Here is a 19,331-nt window from a genome sequence, read left to right as displayed (position 1 = left end):
CATATATACTTTATCCTCTGCAAAGCACAACTAATAATTACTGCAGTTTACTGGGGGGCTAAAACATCTCCATGGATTTATCGATTTCTATATTATACTGCCGCCAGGTGGCCAAGGTGGACACAGCAGAAGGAGCAGCATAATGACAACTGAATCAAAGCAAAAGTGTGATGAAATCGGTAATACTTTACATTCTATTTGTCACTAGATTTGATAAAGTAAAACACTATTAATAATAATAATTCAAATACACATTATAAATTTTAGGCGACACGGTGCACAACTGGTCAGCACATCTGCCTCATAGTTCTGAGGTCACGGGTTCAAATCCAGCCTTCCTGTGCCTGCGTGGGTTTTTCTCTGGGTACTCCGGTTTCCTCCTACATTCTCAAAACATGCGTGGTAGGTTAATTGAAGACTAAATTTCCCACAGGTGTGAATGTGAGTGCGAATGGTTGTTTATATTTGCCCTGCGATTGGCTGGTGACCAGTTCAGCCTCTCGCCCAAAGTCAGCTGGGACAGGGGCCAGCACACCCGTAACCCTAGTGAGGAAAAGCGGTTTGGAAAATGGATGGATTAGAATTTTTATTTTGTGTTTTGGGGAAAAGCAGTAATAGATTAATGGAACTTCCATTCTTTTTAATAGCGAAAGATGATTTGAGATATGTGCTTTGAGTTACGAGTGAGGTCACGGAAGAAATGAAACTCATATCTCAAGGGACTACTGTATCTTTTTTTCCTCCCCAAGCCATGTCTGGGGCTCTGTGGGATTGTAACATGGGAGGGAGGGTGGAAAAAATGAAACCAAGTGATATTATCAAAATAGATTTTATTCTAGACCTTGAGATCCAACTGATATTCCAACAGTCAGACTGCAACCATGTGAGTGAGAGAGTACAACGCAAGTGAGGGCAAAGACATCACAAGAAAAAGAAAAGATCTGCAAACTGTTATTTACATTTTCTGTGGTACATCAACAATTAACCAGATTTTTCTCTTTTTGTTCATTTTGGAGAACATAGCTACAAATCAGTCTGAATTACAAAAGTTTGGAGGAATACAAAACCTTCAAGGGCTCTCAAACATAGCAAAGATAGAAGAATCAGACTTTTTTTTTTTTTTTTTTTTTTTTTTACTCAGTAGGAACAAAAAGAAAAAAGCTACCACTTGAATGCAGTGTAAAAAGCGTATCTAAAACAAACATTAAAAAATACCATTCCACTGTCATGGACCTCATTTTTGAAATTGTGTATTCGTTGTACAACTCAGTCACCATCGACACCAATAAAGCAAACTTCAAAATAGTACAAAACTTTTCAAATGGGTAATTTTGTGACAAACCTCCCATGTATTTGTATCGAGCGGATGCTATTTATGGCTGTGAGATGACACCTGGAATGCAGACATTGGCTTCAACATTTATGAGTCAGTAGAAATGTGATTAAAACCCGTGGAATCTCATTAGAGCACTGCACTGTATTTCCTCTATTTGAAATTTTTTTCTGACTTTAAATGTGTTCAACTTGAATAAAAACACACCTCCCTGTTTCTCCATTTTTACTCTAAAGTGCAGGAAAAGAAAACCCTTTCGAAGGGCAGCTAGTTCATCTTTCCAATGACTGTTTAATGGTATTTTAATCACAAAAAAAGCAAAAACAAACAAAAACATTCTTCATGGTCACGGCCCCTTGTCGCGCAGGAGAACATCACACATTGCATTTGAAACATGAAAATGTACTTGAATCCACTCTACGTGCAAGAGTGGCACACAAATGTATGCATTTTAACAACAAGCACAGACTTGGCATTATAATATTAAAAGAAAAAAAAAAAAAAGCGCCATCATTCTATCCGTGCATAGGCTCGAATGAAGCCTGTCTCCAGATCGTTTGCGCGAAGCGAGAGTGCCGATCACAAAAATTTTGAATCAAGTTCGACGAGTTGTGTTCAACAGTGAAACTCGTGGTGCCCAATTAGAAGGGATTAGTCTGATTATCACTCAGCATTACTTTGCCTTGAATTGAAGATGCAAGCACATTTACTGTTAGAATGGATGCAAGCTGTTAAAGCTCCACGCCCTCTCTCTCTCTACCCACAGATCCCAGCTGCTGCTGCATTGTAAATGCCTGCGCCACGGTCCTTTACTTCGACAGAAACAAGAGGTCACATCCCAGCCTGTGGGCAACTGCACAATATGTGAGACCAACACGTAAAGTACAAAAAAAATCTCTCTAAGCCTTGAGGTTTTTTTTTCTTTTATAGCTCAACATTAAACCTGATGAATTGTGAAAACCTGAAGAGAAAAAAAAAAAAAAACAGGCAGAAAAATACAAATAAAGGACATTGGGATTTTTTGGGATTATTTGCTTTACAATGCAATTTTTTGTTTACAATGCCTAAAAAAAAAATGGAACAAGTGGATAAAAATAATGGATAAACCAATGTACCTTCTAAGCTATACATCTGCATGTTTGAAGAGTGCCAAGAAAGTGATGTCCCGCTGGACAGATTTAAAAAAACAAAAACAAAAAAAACAAAAAACTCTTCATGCTCTTGCCCCATTCTCTCCCCAGCACACAATATAAAACTTACAGTAAAATCCAATTTCAAAACAATGTCCACAGGACACCAAATGCTGACATATGCAATATGCACACACCAACAGAGAACAAAACAAAAAAAATCTTTAGAATTCTGGTACAAAGGATTAAAAAGAGGACAAACGAGGAATTCCGCTGTTTTGGTTTGCATGTAACGAACGAGAATCTGGACTGGGTCGAACAGAAAGCAACAACTTCCTCTTTAAAGTCTCTCACACGTCCCCCAAAGCGGATGTGGCGAAAATGTGGTCCTTGAATGAGTGTTTGAAGGGGGGGAGGGGGTGAAATGGCAGGCCATGGCGTCTGGTGGGGACTACAGCAGTGTGGCGGACAGGCAGGGACAGTCAGTCATTTTGGCTATGTACACATTCGTAGTCGGTCCATGGCTCCCCCGCACGAGTGTCATTTCCTCAGATCTAATACGCAAACCTGCAGAGGAAAGAGGATGAGAAAACTGACAGTTTACAGGCAGGAAGCCACACGAGTCAACAGTTCCTCAACAGTCCTCATCCAGGACTTTACCAGATGTGGGAATTGTTGCCAAAGATTACTCGGGTAAAAGCAAAAAGTAGTCCTCTGAACAATTACTAGAGTATTCCGTGAAAAAAATAATCAAATACACTTGTACTTTTATGAATTGTACAACATACGAGCTGTTGCTTGGCCAACTTTTTGTTTTGACTGGCAGGCAAAAAGTTGAGCTACGATTGGTACCAAACTCAACTCGCTTCGCAACAAGCAACGGTTTGGGATTCTCCATGGTGACAAAAAGTGCATAATAATGTCAAAAACATGACAAAAGTTACTTTTTAAAAGAAATCCACACCTCAAAGCTTTGGAAACATTGGATTTAGTGTATTATCCAGATTGTTTTGTCTTATTTAATTGCGTTCCCCCCCCCAATGCATTCGGAATATTGCATGAAATATTACTGCTGTGTCTATTTCTACCTTCCTTTCATTTGTGTAGGGTGCAGCAGCACCCGTTTATGAGTTGTACAATCACAAAAAGTGTTCATGTTAAATAATTCCTCTAAAAACACAGTCTACCCAAAACTGAGGTGCGAATCTATGGTCCTTAAACAGATTACTTGCTTTCGAAATGTACTCAACTGATCGGTCGAGTGGGTAATTAAAGGGCTGAAGCTGATCAACTAAGTTTTGTTATATTTAATTCAAAGCAAACAGAGCTCCTGCGTTTTTATTTTATTGTAATACAATGGAACCTCGATCAAACGGACCATGATATGACGGATATCGAATAAAACTGACTGTCAGGACTGAACAATGTGTCCAAAAATAATTTCCATTTGTCACTTAAAATGCGGTTGACAAAGTCTGTGAGTTCCAGAAATGGCCGCTGTTGTTTACTGGCACTGTGTCGCAATGCAGGCAGAGAATGGGACTAACGTATTTCCGGTCACAGATATACAATATGACTAGATCCAATTCCAAAAGACAGCATGGGTGCCTACGTGGCGGCCATATTGAATGTGGGGCATTGACACGGCGGCGGCCATGTGATGATGGTTATATCTATGGTCTATTATACATAGAGCGCTGGTATAGAGCGCGGCATTTCTGCGGTGTTAACTCTGAGGAATACAAAAGTCTTTGGAGTCTGGAACATGCTATTTTTGGTACAGTAACAGTTTTTTCAACAAAATTGAAAAATAAACACCCGGACTCACCCCTCATTGTTCTCGGGGACTTTAACAAAGCTAGACACAACCACAAACTCCCTAAATACAAGCAGCACATTGACTGTCCTACCAGGGAAAATAACATTTTAGACCACTGCTACACTACGCTAAAAAACGCATACCGTGCTATACCTCGTGCAGCTCTGGGCTCGTCTGATCACTGCTTAATTCACTTAATACCGACGTACAGGCAAGAACTTAAATGCGCGAAGCCTACAGTGAAAACAGTGAAAAAGTGGACCGATGAAGCAAAGATGGAACTTCAGAGCTGCTTAGACTGCACAGACTGGAGTGTCTTTGAAAATTCAGCTGGCTGCCTGGATGAATATACGGACACGGTTACATCCTATATCAGTTTCTGTGAAGAGGTTTGTGTACCAACAAAATCATTTTGCACATTCAACAACAACAAGCCGTGCTTTACTGCTAAACTTAAGCAGCTTCGCCAAGCTAAGGAGGACGCATATCAGAGCGGGGACAGGGCCCTGTATAATTGAGCTAGAAACCAACTGACTAAAGAAATTAACATTGCAAAGAGGAAATATGCAGCAAAGTTGGAAAAACAGTTTAGCGCTAACGACTCTAAATCAGTCTGGGATGTATTCCCATCGCTGACCAATTACAAGCGACGATCCCCCCAAGCTGAGAACAATAGCACACTAGCCAACGACTTGAATAGCTTCTACTGCAGATTTGAAAAGGACAGTTTCACACCCCATACCCACCCGGCCGCACCCCGACCACAATTACACTTCTGACTTCTGCGTTAACCATCCATGAACAGGATGTGAGACGCATCTTCAAACAACAAAAGATTAACAAAGCGGCAGACCCAGACCATGTGTCCCCATCCTGCCTCAAAGTCTGCGCGGACCAGCTCGCTCCAGTCTTCACACAGATCTTCGATAGATCTCTGGAACTGTGCGAAGTACCATCTTCTTTCAAACGTTCCACCATAATTCTAGTCCCCAAGAAACCTGCAATCTCGGGTCTAAATGACTACAGGCCTGTCGCTTTGACATCTGTCGTCATGAAGTCCTTTGAACGTCTCGTGCTGGACCACCTTAAGAGTGTCACAGGTCCCCTGCTGTACTCCCTGCAGTTTGCCTACCAAGCGAACAGGTCTGCGGATGATGCAGTCAACATGGGACTGTACTTCATCCTAGAACACCTCAACAGTGCAGGGACCTACGCGAGGATCCTGTTCGTGGACTTCAGCTCAGCGTTCAACACCATCATCCCTGAACTCCTTTCATCCAAGCTTCTCCAACTCAGGGTCTCAACTGGCATCTGCCAGTGGATTTACAGCTTTCTGATGGGCAGGACACAGCAGGTCAGGCTGGGGGAGGCAACCTCATGCACACGCAGCATCAGCACTGGGGTGCTCCAAGGTTGTGTCTTCTCTCCGCTGCTCTTCTCTCTCTACACGAACGACTGCACCCGACTGTCAAACTCCTGAAGTTTGCAGATGACACCACAGTCATGGGCCTCATCAAGGACGGTGACGAGTCTGCATATCGACAGGAAGCGGAGTGGCTGGAGCTGTGGTGCGGCCGACACAACCTGGAGCTGAACACGCTCAAGACTGTAGAGACGATGGTGGACTTCAGGAGGCATCCTTCGCCACAGCTGCCTTGTGTCAACCGTCGAGACCTTCAGGTTCCTGGGAATTACAGTCTCTCAGGACCTGAAGTGGGCGACCAACATCAACTCCGTCCTCAAAAAGGCCCAGCAGAGGATGTACTTCCTGCGGCTTCTGAGAAAGCACGGCCTGCCACCGGAGCTGCTGAGACAGTTCTACACAGCGGTCATCGAATCAGTCCTGTGTTCTTCCATCACAGTCTGGTTTGGTGCTGCTACAAAAAAGGACAAACTCCGACTCCAACGGACAATCAAAACTGCTGAAAGGATTGTTGGTACCCCCCTACCCACCATTGAGGACTTGCACACTGCCAGAACTAAGACAAGAGCATGCAAAATCCTCTCGGACCCTCCGCATCCCGGTCACCAGCTCTTCCAGCTCCTTCTCTCAGGTAGGCGCTACCGATCAATGCAAACTAGAAATAGCAGACATTCCAACAGCTTCTTCCCTCTTGCGATCAACTTCTTAAACACCTAACCTACAATTCCATTACAACATGCTGGCAATTTTTTGAATTGAGTTCGTTGTCACATTTCTGTGGGGCCAATTATACATTACTCGTGCACTCACTGTAGTTGTGTCGCCATGCTGCACTATTTGCATATACTGGCCACTCATGCCAGAGTAGCATCTGCTCCATTTGCACACTGATTGAGGAGTATCTGCAACATTTGCACAACCAACATTGTCCCAGATTATCGCACTACTCGTCACTTTAAACCGCATACACTCCTTGAAGTCTCAGCGCCCTTTGCACAATGGTCATTGCACCGGACTATTGCAATATTAGTCATTCGAACTGCTCCAAGTGCTAGAGGACTCTGCATCTTTTTGCACAATTGTCAAAAAAAAAATTACCGGCATTACCAGATAACTAGCAACCCTTTACTGCTCAGTGACTGTTTTTTTTGTCAATGTCTTTCTGTCTCCAAAGTGTTCTCTGTCAATTGACTGTCTGTTGTCGTACTAGAGCTGCTCCAACTACCGGAGACAAATTCCTTGTGTGTTTTTGGACATACTTGGCAAATAAAGATGATTCTGATTCACATTTTTTTGTCAAGCCGTTCGCCTTTGGCAACCGATTAGAAACCAGGAAGGACACTAATTATTCACGGCTCATGAAAGCGACTGGCCTACGATGAGTACTGTACGTCAACAATGTCACCATCACCAAGCATACTGGCGTTTTAAAAGGATAAAATGTGAAACTCTCAAACATTTTAAAGCTTGTCTTTTAATATTTACAATGACTTTGTACTGTACTGGGCGTTTTAGGCCACGAAAAAAAACCCTACAAAACAATTTTGTACTGTACAGTAATATTGGTGCATATGGCCTCAAAAAAAGTGCATCTATTGGACAATGGACAATCGTCTATATCGGACAACCCTGAACCGCCGCCCCTAATAATCCGTTCTATGGAGGTTCCACTGTATATATTTGAAGAAATACAAAAACGTTAAAACAATAAAATGCATGTAAAAAAATAAACTGTGCCGAAAAATTGTTCAAGATCAGAATACCGCTTCCACCTCAAATTGAGCCAGGAAAAACCCAGCTCGCCCTTGCGTTGGAAATTCAAAAGTTGTATTGAGGAGGGTTCAGATGAAACAAGGTGGCCTGCAGTCGACCTCAGCATCTGACAGGACATGTTTTACGGCCTGCTCTTAACCTTTTGGGCCAATAAAATTGGAACTCCTGTAGTGCACATGGTGCTCTGAGCTAAGCGAGTGGAGTCAGTCAGTCCTCTCAGCACAGGTGATGAGGTGAGAGGCAGAGATTAGTCGAAGAGGTACTTACAGATCCATCAGATGCACTGGCTCCTACTTTATCCCCGGTGGCATTCCAGCACACCTCAAAGATCCCTCCTGTCCCCCTGTAGCTGTGGACTAAAGCACCAGTCTGAAGACACACAAACTCACGTTAGCCACGACAGCCTCGTGTGTGTTCGAGAGGGCAAGCGAGTGCACATACCTGAGTGTTCCAGATGTGAACACACTTGTCGAAAGAGCCGCTGGCTAGGTGTCTGCCGTCAGGACTGAAGGCCACGCTGTATACGGGCTCTTGGTGGCGGGTGAGCGTGTGGATGCACACCCCGCGCTCCACGTCCCACAGACGCACCGTTGAGTCAAACGATGCACTGCGAGGGAGAGGGGTACACGAGAGAGTTAAGTTTATTAAAATTAAACATACGCATCACACAAATGAAATACAGCACAGTAAGCCCCCCCACCGAGCCCTGCCGCAAATAACGAAAAAAAACGTCAACTAATTAACTAATCCATCGCAAAACAGTGCGCTATTCCCATACACACTGCACGGTGTGCTCTCTCACACACATTAAACAGTAGGAAAAAATATGCTTTCTGTCCCACTACGGACAGTCTCCAAGTTTGGATAGGTCCTACTGTCCGGATTAAATGCATTCACCCCAGTTTTATTTCGGTCGACTAGGTTTCCCCATCCACACCAAGAGTTTTGACACACACACACACACACGCACACACACACACGCACACACACACGCACACACACACGCACACACACACACACACACACGAGACTTATTGATTGAAAAGTAACTCCCTATTTTTAAGTGCTTTAAATTTATTTCTGAAATTTGAAATTTTTGGTTCAGTTCAGTCGCGTGGCTCAGTATGTGTCGGCCCTTTGTGTAAAGTCAGACAAGGAGCGATGCGAGCATAAAGGTCCACAACTCACCTGGCCAGCATGAGGTTGGCATTGGGGTTGTTGGTCCCGGGTCCCGTAGGGCTCCACTTGATGGTGTAAATTTCTTTACTGTGGGCTTGAAGGTCATGGACACACATGTCCTGTTTCATACTCCATATCTACAAAGAATGCCATGAGAGACCGAGCAGTTAGTGCCAAGCTTGCACCTTTACACAGAAATGTGGTCACCAGACTGCATGTGTATGGACTGACCTTCAGAGTCATGTCATCAGAACAGGAGGCCAGCAAGCTGCCAGTGGGGTCCCACTTGATAGCGTTGACCTCATTCTATAGCAGGTAACATAAGGGGTGGTTTAGGGGGATGTCAACGTACGACTTATTAAAATTCTACAGATAACCTAACTTTGCTCCATTGAGAAAACTACGCTGCCTTACCGTGTGTCCCTGGAAGGTCTTGACGGGTCGGTCCTGACCCAGTTTACAGACGTGAATGCACATGTCTGTGCTGCAGGACGCAAACGTGTTGTTACTCTGCCAGTCAACGTCCAGAGCAGGCGCTGGGGCGAGGAACAGAATAAATAAATGTTTTTTAATCAATGTGGGTTTATTTATGAGTTGAAAATGTAAATTAATTTGTAACCTCTACTCAATAAGTGAGTTTGCATCATGAGTAGTTAAGTGATGCAAAGATGTAATTTTGATGGGTAAAATGATCTATTTGTTTATAAAGTGGATACAAAAAGAGATACACACCCCTGTTCAAATGCCCAGATTTTTTAAGTCATTTCAAAACCTGTATAACCTCTCTGCGGACTATAGCTTTTCTGTAAGAGCTGACAAAAATGTCAAGAAAAGCCTACTAGAACAGCTGAAATTTATTGGAGCAAGTTTTGTGCTGACTTCCATTTACCTTAATGCCTGGATCAGACTACAAGACAAATTTGTTTTTTCACGATTGCACTATGTCAGACTACTGCCATAAAATCTTGCCGTATCCCGGTCAGACAATGGCAACACTACACGACGTATTACAATACCGCCGTATCCCATCTTTAACAATCACTGGGCTTTAGCTTGTCAAATCAAACGCTGACGGGGAGGCAGAACCAGAAAATGTGTCACCAGTCAACGTGATCGGATACAGCATTTACCATGGCGACAACAACAACAATGGATTGAGCCAATTGTGTGGGGGGTACAGGGGGGAGAACAAAATCAGGACTAACGTGTGGTGGTCATCACCAGAGCTCGGGAGAGGACGTTCATTCAAGGATTGCTTGAGGTACTGTTCACGTACTTTTAATACGATACAGCTAGCAAGCAGGCAAAAAACGTTATGTAGCCTAGCACGTGAATAAATGTTGACAATGCAGACAAAGTACGTTGACAAAAGAAAGCGCGGGAGGCCATGTGCTGGTCACAATACGCAATCATATTGGGCGACGTCAAGGTGTGCTGTGATTGGTTCATTCTGAATATAGCTGCATCCCCAGTTAAAAGAGGATGTGCACAATTGTGGAACCAGATTATCTAAATTGTTTATTTTCACTTCCCCTCCGTAAAAGATGTCTTTTTTTCCCAAATTGAGTTGTACAGGTTTTAGTTCACATTCTTGGTGGAAAACGTTTTGAAATTATTTATTTCAGTCTTTTTTTATTTTATTTTTTTAATCACAGAAACCTGGCATTTGAACAGGGGTGTTTAGACTTAATCCATTAATCAAACTCTTGTGACTCACCTGAGTGGAAGGGAAACTGCTGCTTTGCCTCTCCTGTGTGGGCATCCCATATAATTGTGGTCTGAGTGAGAGATTATTTTTTTTAAAATTATTAATAGTGAATATTCAAAAACCGGCAGTGATAAAATAGCTAAATATTAATATACGAAAACAATCCACTGCACTTGCGCATATGTTGCTTTTGGCAAGTAATTAGGCTTTCAGGTCTGTTTTTACTTTTTTATTGAATTGTTAATCAGAAATCTACAGTGTGTCCCAAAATGATAAAGCAAGAACAGAATTGTAATGATAAAGTTTTCAAATATGGTATATATGGCGCTGAATTCAGTGAATGAACATTATGTCCGGTTTGTCTCTACCATCTTCTATTAGTAAAGGCCCATCTTGGGAACATTAACTGCAACAAAACACTGTATTTTTAGTGGATGTTGGCCAGATTCATGCATTTGTGTCTCTGAGCTCTTCAGACAGCTTCTCTTTTGTATTTTTTGTTTTTTTTGTTTGGTACCAAATTCCATGTCAGCTGTGAGGTCAAGTGACAGAAAAAAGAATTGAATATTTTGTATTCGTGTGATATCCTTTTCATGAATCACTTCACTTTGCAAAATGTAAGCAAAAGAAAACCTCTGTTTTTAATCAATGATTTTACAGCTGTGACATCAAAAACAGTGTTGTTGGTGCCACATGTTCTACTGATGAACACAAGATAGCAATGTTGAATAAGACAAGAGTGTGCAAAATCCTCTCGGACCCTCCACATCCCGGTCACCAGCTCTTCCCCTCAGGTAGCCGCTACCGATCAACGCAAACTAGAACTAGCAGACATTCCAACAGCTTCTTCCTTCTTGCATTCAACTTCTTAAACACCTAACCTACAATTCCATTGCAACATGCTGGCAATTTTTTTGTCTTGAGTTTGTTGTTACATTTCTGTCAGGTCAATTATATACTACTCGTGCACTCACTGTAATAGTCTCGCCACGCTGCACTATTTGCATATCTGTTGTTGACCAATACTGGCCATTCATGCCAGAGTAGCATCTGTTCCATTTGCAGACTGACTGAGGAGTATCTGCAACATTTGCACAACCAACTTTGTCCCAGATTATTGCAGTAGTCGCTTGAAGTCTCGGCGCCCTTTGCACAATGGTCATTGCACCGGACTATTGCAATATTAGTCATTCGAAGTGCTCGAGGACTCTGCATCTTTTTGCACAATGTCAAAAACAAAATAAAATAAAATAAAAAATGTACCGGCATTACCAGATAACTATTAACCCTTTATTGCTCAGTGACTGTTTTTTTTTTTGTCAATGTCTATGTCACAAAAGTGTTCTCTGTCAATTGACTGTCTGTTGTCGTACTAGAGCGGCTCCAATTACCGGAGACAAATTCCTTGTGTATTTTTTAGACATACTTGGCAAATAAATTCTGATTCTGATTCTAATAAGGAGGACCCTCAAGTCATGTAATGGCCACATTATCGTGTAACAGTGCACACATACCCAAAAGCACAGTTAATCTAAATACTGAGGATAGACTACAGAGAACGTGTGTATGTTTGTCCTTCACGTACTGTATGTACACATACACTTAAGCCCTGGGACATCACCATAACATCAATGTTAGTTAGAGTCCATACTTCCCAGAATGATTTACCTTGTCTACCCCAGCGCTAAGGATGAAGTTTCCTTTCTTATTCCACTTCAGTGCAAATATGGGACCTTTGTGCTGACCCAAAGTACTGGCCAGGTTACCTGTAAACGCAACACAATTGAGATAAGCGGAAAAATTATACAACACAGTTCAAATCTAGAAGCTGAGAGTTTACCGTCTTTTGTCCATATTCTAGCAAAGCCATCATAAGAGCCTGTTGCCAAGAGTGTGCCCTCACTCTGAAAGACAAAGATTTTTCATCATTAAATGGGAGAGAAACTGAGAAAGTGGTCACAGGCAGATCACAGGCACGTGCGCTCTTTGAACATGAGCAATCATACAGGTGAGTTGAACACATACTCACATTCCAGTCTAGTGAGGTGACGTCTTTGTTGCTTGGTACGTCCTGGCCTCCTTCTCGTATGCAGTGTCTCAGAACCAGCTGGGTGGACCCACCTGAACTGTTCTCACTCAGGTTCCAGATTCGAGCTGTCGAATCGCCAGACCTGTCAAAAAAAAAAAAAAAAAAAAAAAAAATATATATATGAACGAGTGATCATTTTAAATTGTAACGAAATTTAAAATGTTATTAGCGCGACGCACCCTCTTCAGCTAAATTTCTATTTGCCGATTACATTTTTTAATAATTCAATTTACGGGATTAGTAATTTACGGAAAGTTTCCAAAAAATATATGCTTAAATCATTCAGACAATCGGGGGGAAAAGAAAAAAAAAGAATTCACAAGCTATTACAGCTGTGTGTGGTTAGAAGAGGAAATTTGGGAAGTAGTGATGGAACATGATGTCAGTTTGACTGCATGTTAAATAATACCGAAGATTAAAGAAAGTTTCGGAATACAGTGGTGCCTTGATTTACAAGTTTAATTTGTTTTGGGATCGTGGTCTTAACTCAAAACACTTGTCTCTCACATCATCTTTCCGCTTTGAAAACAAACAGACTTTTGTGACATTTTTTAATGAGGAAAAACAGCCCTCTACAGTATTGTACATTATGAAAACTACTGTCATAATTCAATAGAATGTATAAGAACTAAACCGTTTGTGCATTGTAATAATTCAATGGGCATTGTGTTGTATGTTCAGTTTTAAAGTAAACTTGAACTGCATATAAACGGCTTGAAGCAAGCGCTTGGCCTCCTTTTTGAAGAATTTTTCAGTATCGGCCATACTGCAGCTTGTTGTGAAGTTCGCGGCCACCATAGCTTGTGCTCATAGCGGCTCATATCTAAAAAAAAAACTCAAGTCAGGTCATTCAGACGGCGAGGCACAAGTGTGTTTAGAAACGTTAATATAACACATTCAACTCTAATCAGCTGTCAGTTTAGTGGAGCACAGTTTCTGGACCATCATTAAAATAAAAGCAAGGCATCTAGGCAAATCAAGTCTTAAGCCTTAGAAGACTTACTATTATTCAGTTGGTTTGTTGTAAGAGGGCATAAATAAGTTTAGTTGTAGTAATAAGTAAACGTAAGCTTAGTGAAGACTACAAAGTTAATATTACTGTACACAGTGCAATATCAGTAGGTTTCAAAGCATGGGCAGAGCAATCATATCTCATTCTCGACACAAATCCAAACAGACTGTAACACACAGTGTCTTGTAAGTTAAATCCAAAGATAAATAAGGTTGATGGTTCTTAAAGGTGTTATCAAATGGTCCAGTAGTGGACAAGTTTGATACTGACCCAGATGCCAGCAAGTCATTGACTGGATTCCAGGCACAGATAAAAACTTCTGATTCGTGACCTCTGAGGACCATGGCTTTACTTTGGGGTATTTCTACATCCCGATCCACTTCCATCATCTCAGAGTGGTGATCTAAAACAGGAAGTAGATCAGTTTAGGGGAGAGAGAGAGAAGAAGAAGAAAAAAAAAAAAAAAAAAAAAAAAAAAAAAAAAAACATACAAGAGGAAGTGAATTTAATTCATGTACAAAATATACAACTGTTGAAAAACCATTGTCTAAAACGAGTTGTCAGATTAGTGTGTAAATTAAGAAAAAAGCTAAAGGAAATATACTAATGAATTTCTTACATACATGTTTTGCCACCAAGTACTGCTGTATCCTATTCCTGAACGACTATCGTAATTTCTCATCTATAATGCGCATTGCCCCCCCCCCAAAAATTTTTTTTGTCAAAAGTCAATTGTGCGAATTATACATAGGTATAGGGGCAAATGGGAAAAAAACTTTCACATTTTATAAATGCATGGCACCATCTAGTGGTTATGAAACAGCTGTACACTTTCCTTCCAAAATGCCATCGCCTCCTAGTGGTTATAAAAAATGTGTAGCCTACACTTTCATTCCAATATGACAGGGGTACGTATGACTGCATACATGTACAGTTATGCTCATAAGTTTACATACCCTGGCAGAATTTGTGAAATACATATATCTTTAAATATGACTGATGACTGAACAACAACAATCATTAATTTCTCTATGGTTATTGTTTGTTTAATGATAAGGCTTTTCTGAAATACTTGACCGTTTAATTTGAATCCAATTAAAATAAAATGTTTCACCTGGTCCTTCATGTTTTCTTTTAAGAATTGTACCCATCTTACAAATTCTGCCTGGGTAATCAAACATATGAGCACAACTGTGTGTGTTTTCTAATTTACTAAATAAAAGTAGGGCTGTGGCTTTCAAAATAAGAGCAAGTAAATTAAAAGGATTACGTGTTCAAATAAAGTGCTTAACTTCAGAATAATTCCTTGAAAAAAAACTAACAAAATACAGATCATACTTCATGTTTTGATCATATGGGTAGAAGCAAAATCATGCATTGTAAAAACGCATTATAGATAGGGTTTTCCAGAATTTTGAGGTTGGAATTGGAGCGGAAGCCATACCCGTTGGACCCCACCACCCACACCCCTTTGCACGTCACTGCTACTTGCCACCTATAACAGAAAGTTGTGATGTAGTAGTAATATCTTCTGCACATGAAAACAGGTAATTGTTTGATGGACTGTTTTGTAGACCCCTTGTTTAAACCTTAAATAGTATTAAATAATAACATGAACAAATAACATTAACATAACCAAGGATAATAATTTTTTAAAAAGTTCATGAGCTGGATATGAAATGCCGACACACTCTTATCCGACTGACTGCTATTATAAATCGCATGTTGTTGTAAATGATTTTGGCAATGGAAGCGCCTCAACAAGTGGAAGACATGGTGCATAACTACTGTGTCGGGGTTTATTTTAAGCGATGTTCTCTCTTTTTCTATGGAACAACAAACTGGATACATAGAGAAAAAATGTACTAACATCAACCAACGCAGCTGTCCCCAACCGCCCAGTCGCAGTAGGTACTGGGCAACACAGACAACACATTAAATCTATTTTATTGATCTGAAACGGGTTTTATTTTGAATATCAGGTGCAACCACCTGTGCCTCCATACATACGTTAAAGTGCTTCTCGGTCACATGATATGGTAGTCATAAAAAAGTAATTCCACAAGCAAGCAAAAATTTGTCAAAAGAAAAAGACTTCTTCGGAATACTTCAGAAAGGGAAAGAAATTTAAAAAAAATCTGCAGTTAAGAGACAATATCAGCAGTCCACTTAAAATATGGGTTTATCGCTTACAGGTGACTGTCACCCACTAAGCCTGCTGTCTGCAATATTTCACGACAGGCGACCAATTCATGTAATGAAGCCTTAAAGACTGCTTCTGCGCATGCAGTTGTGTTTAGGATCCAAATCCAGGCAGAATAGAGAGATTGCCAAAGAAAGCACAGAATTCCAAGCGTCCATTTTCAACATTCTCTCATATTCTCATATATGACTATGACCAAAACAAAATTACTGAGTAGACTGGACATAAGCAACACAGTTCATATGTCAATGTCTCCCATTACACCAAGTGCAAGGCTCCCACTAACAACAACTACAATCAGTGTAATAGAGAGTAGTATTTTTATTCGTGTTTTAATTTTTTGTATGCTGGTCCGTCAAAATATTGCTTTATGTGAAACCGGCATGTGGCACAAAAATGGTTGGCAACTGGTGAGCTACCATACCGTACTAACATTAACGAATATCATCTTTACACAAATTCGGACTTGCAAATTGTAGACTGACACACTGGACCTTACTGAATGCTAAATACTCTAAAGTTGGAAAACATTTAAGGAGATTCTGAATAACACATTGTTAAAGACTATTTAAAAATCCTTATTATAGTGAACTGCGGCACCACTCACACCAACAAGAAAAAACTGTTCAATAGCTTGTTGACAACCACGAGCTTGCTTACTGGCTAAGGCATGGGATCCATTTTCCTCCCCATTGGCTGCACCCTCGCCGTTCTTGGTGCTTCCCTGGGGCCCAGTGCTGCTGCTGCTGCCCGCTGCCGCCTGCTGTTGCTGCTGGGCCAACTTGTCCCTGTAGGCCTGCTGCCTGGTTTGGACTACATCGGGCATCACTGCGTCGATCAGGGACAGCGACTCAATGGGGCGCCCGTCAAATAAGGTCCCATCCTGCATTCAAAAAGCAAAAAACAAGACAAATCATTAAACAAATGTGATTTTAATCAACCCTATTACTACAAACCAACACTGGAGTAATAAAATGAAGCTGTGTGTGTCAATGTAAAGATGACGACTGACTTCGTTGATGCTGACTTCAGCCTCCACGTACTGCAGGCCCTTCTGGATAATGGAGATGAGGGCAGCAGGGGGCACCAGGGCTCCATTGATGTTGGACTGGCTGATGTGGCTCTCTATGCCAAAGGTGAATGCTGAGTGTGAGAAGCCTGGGGAAGAATTGTTTGACGAGTTCAAGTATGGTTTCAAATATGGACATGTCAAGAACAGCAAATATTCAGTAAAACATACATCTTTAACTGTACTGTAGCAGATTAGCCCATTGATTACTCGAGTAATCGGATCAAAATTGATTTTGCATTATTAAACAACAAAATGTTCACACGAGGTGCAGGTATTAATGCTGTCTACTTGGGGTCGCCAATCGCGCAGTCCACTTTGTTATTTTGAGCATGTGTGTGTGTGTGTGTGTGGCTTTAAAAGGCAGGCCTGGCCTGCTGAGTGAGTTGTGCATCAGCGAATGATTGCGTAGTTCGCAATTGTTGGCTCAGGTTAGCAACTGGCGGTTAACTGGCTAAATGTTAGCCAGTACTTTTTGAGTGTCTGGGCGTCAGTTGTGGCCGAAGCAGCTCGTGTATGTGTGGAAAAATTATCCCTACAAAGTTTCAAGGCAGATATATTGCTTAAAATGTTTTTGTAATCGAATTATTCTAAAAATCGTTGCTGCCCTGAAGAAAACACATTCAGATTAATTGTAAGGCCAATTTAGACGATCAAGTGCATTTGTGGAAAAAGCAACATAAAAACAATGTCCATGTCAAGAAAGGGGAATCATGAACATAAAATGGTAGTGAAGCGCAATTACTCCTGAATTACAAAGGTGACAAAACATTATTAGAAGTGGATCAAAGGCAGAAAAACAAACAAATAAAAAACAGATCAATATCAAATTTTGTTATATCGTATTCATGTGGACAAAGTCTTAAAGTAAATTTCATTTAATTTGTATATTTGGGGGGGGACCTACCTGACTCCTGCAGGTATCTATAAACCAGGAAATTAACCTCATCACTGCTTATGCTCATTTTTAGTCCTGGTCATTAAACCATTTGGTCAGCACACTATAGGAGCCTGGGAAAGAAAAGACAAATAACAGATTTGCTTATTCCCAGTTCATGGCACAACACACCATAGAGTAAAGAAAAACAGGGACGATGCACTGTAAAAATACACAGTGGATGGCATTTCACAGAATAAACAAGTACTGTAAACTTTGTGGCGGCACGGTGGACGACTGGTTAGAGCGTCTGCCTCACAGTTCTGAGGGCTGGGGTTCAATTCCCGGCCCCGCCTGTGTGGAGTTTGCATGTTCTCCCCGTGTGCCTGCGTGGGTTTTCTCCGGGCACTCTGGTTTCCTCCCACATCCCAAAAACATGTATGGTAGGTTAATTGAAGACTCTAAATTGCTCGAAGGTGTGAATGTGAGGGCGAATGGTTGTTTGTTTATATGTGCCCTGCGATTGGCTGGCAACCAGTTGAGGGTGTACCCTGCCTCCTGCCCAATAATAGCTGGGATAGGCTCCAGCACTCATGCGACCCTTGTGAAGATAAGCGGCTCAGAAAATGGATGGATGTAAACTTTGTTTACGCTGAAATTTGAAAGGGTGGGGGGAAAACATAAATTTAAACAATAAACACACAAGTGACCTTTTAGTTGAAGAAGAAATTAAGTTTTGTTCCTCCCAGCTCCGGGCAGGGAAACCGTTTCCATTCATTAACCTACAACTGGAAATAATTAGTAGTCATCTTCATGAGGCAGCCATCACAGGGTATTTCTAACTCAGTCAGGAATAGATGGGCTTAAAAGCACCATAATAACAGATCCCAGTGCTTGCGTTCTGGAATCCAGATTCTTTCTTGCAGAACCAGCACTGTTTAAATGCGACTGTGGAAATAAACATGGGGTCTGGACAAGGGACTCGTCTCCATCATGCTAGTCTGCTCAAAAGCCTTTCTGAAAAGTCTCTAAGACAAAAGTAGAAGGAAATGCATATCGTCATTCAGGTGGAAACCTCAAATGTACAAATATGGCCAATTTAATATTTTTACACAAATCAAGACTTTTATCCTTTTAGACATGGTCTTTTATCCCATGTTTTTTTTTTTTTTTTTTTTAAATAAATATAGTATTGCAATAGCTTCAGAACAAATCTATTGAATTCTCTTGAACACTCAACTTTCTGAGTGTTGTAAAACTCTGCCTCTTCCCTCACTCTGCTGGAGCTTGATGATTGAGTCTGGATGTTTTTTAGGCCATAACAAATGAAAATAGTGAGGTTAAAAACATTTGAGCCTGTTTTTCCTAAAATGTATCGCTGTAACGCTGCAAAAGGAACTGGTCAGCCATGACGTCAAGTGTGTGCAGATTAATTTCTGCCTATTAAACTGCTTAGTCGTCTTATTTTATTTAATGCATCACTCATGGCTCAAAGACCTTGAGAAAGATTTAGAGGAAATCTGTAACCCACAGTTGTCTGTATTAAAAGCTTTTTGTCTGGTCGACTTTGATATGGACAGCTGGTGCTAAAAAAGTGTCCAACCATTTTTAATCAATGACAGGATAATAATTTTTGGAGGGGCCAATTAAATTAGCGACTGAACATGATTTTGGGGTGGGGTGTTGTTGATGTTGGTATGCAACGGTATATGTTGG

At 41.1% G+C, this 19,331-nt stretch overlaps 1 protein-coding gene across 5 annotated transcripts in view; it reads right to left on the bottom strand.

Moving 5' to 3' along the window:
• Positions 1 to 813: 813 nt before the first annotated feature.
• The window catches only part of tbl1xr1b (TBL1X/Y related 1b), a 34,600-nt gene continuing 16,082 nt past the window's right edge, over positions 814 to 19,331 (bottom strand). For 4 of the 5 annotated variants that reach the window (XM_061797100.1, XM_061797102.1, XM_061797099.1 and 1 more), the window contains 14 exons: positions 17,646 to 17,749; positions 16,682 to 16,827; positions 16,330 to 16,552; positions 13,737 to 13,869; positions 12,395 to 12,536; positions 12,206 to 12,269; positions 12,034 to 12,131; positions 10,375 to 10,435; positions 9,072 to 9,193; positions 8,889 to 8,963; positions 8,667 to 8,794; positions 7,920 to 8,085; positions 7,746 to 7,847; positions 814 to 3,030 (listed from right to left, as the gene is read on the bottom strand). In XM_061797100.1, coding sequence (XP_061653084.1) covers positions 3,004 to 3,030; positions 7,746 to 7,847; positions 7,920 to 8,085; positions 8,667 to 8,794; positions 8,889 to 8,963; positions 9,072 to 9,193; positions 10,375 to 10,435; positions 12,034 to 12,131; positions 12,206 to 12,269; positions 12,395 to 12,536; positions 13,737 to 13,869; positions 16,330 to 16,552; positions 16,682 to 16,827; positions 17,646 to 17,703 — 1,545 coding nt within the window. In that variant the 5' untranslated portion in view covers positions 17,704 to 17,749 and the 3' untranslated portion in view covers positions 814 to 3,003. Of the gene's footprint in view, positions 3,031 to 7,745; positions 7,848 to 7,919; positions 8,086 to 8,662; positions 8,795 to 8,888; positions 8,964 to 9,071; positions 9,194 to 10,374; positions 10,436 to 12,033; positions 12,132 to 12,205; positions 12,270 to 12,394; positions 12,537 to 13,736; positions 13,870 to 16,329; positions 16,553 to 16,681; positions 16,828 to 17,645; positions 17,750 to 19,331 lie in introns of those variants that run through there. The other variant, XM_061797103.1, reaches the window with a different exon arrangement.

Source organism: Phyllopteryx taeniolatus, chromosome 14 (genome assembly GCF_024500385.1).
Source record: "Phyllopteryx taeniolatus isolate TA_2022b chromosome 14, UOR_Ptae_1.2, whole genome shotgun sequence".
In the NCBI taxonomy this organism is placed as follows: Eukaryota; Metazoa; Chordata; class Actinopteri; order Syngnathiformes; family Syngnathidae; genus Phyllopteryx; species Phyllopteryx taeniolatus.
Note: the sequence above shows the minus strand (reverse complement) of the source record. Positions and strands in the feature narration are given on the sequence as shown.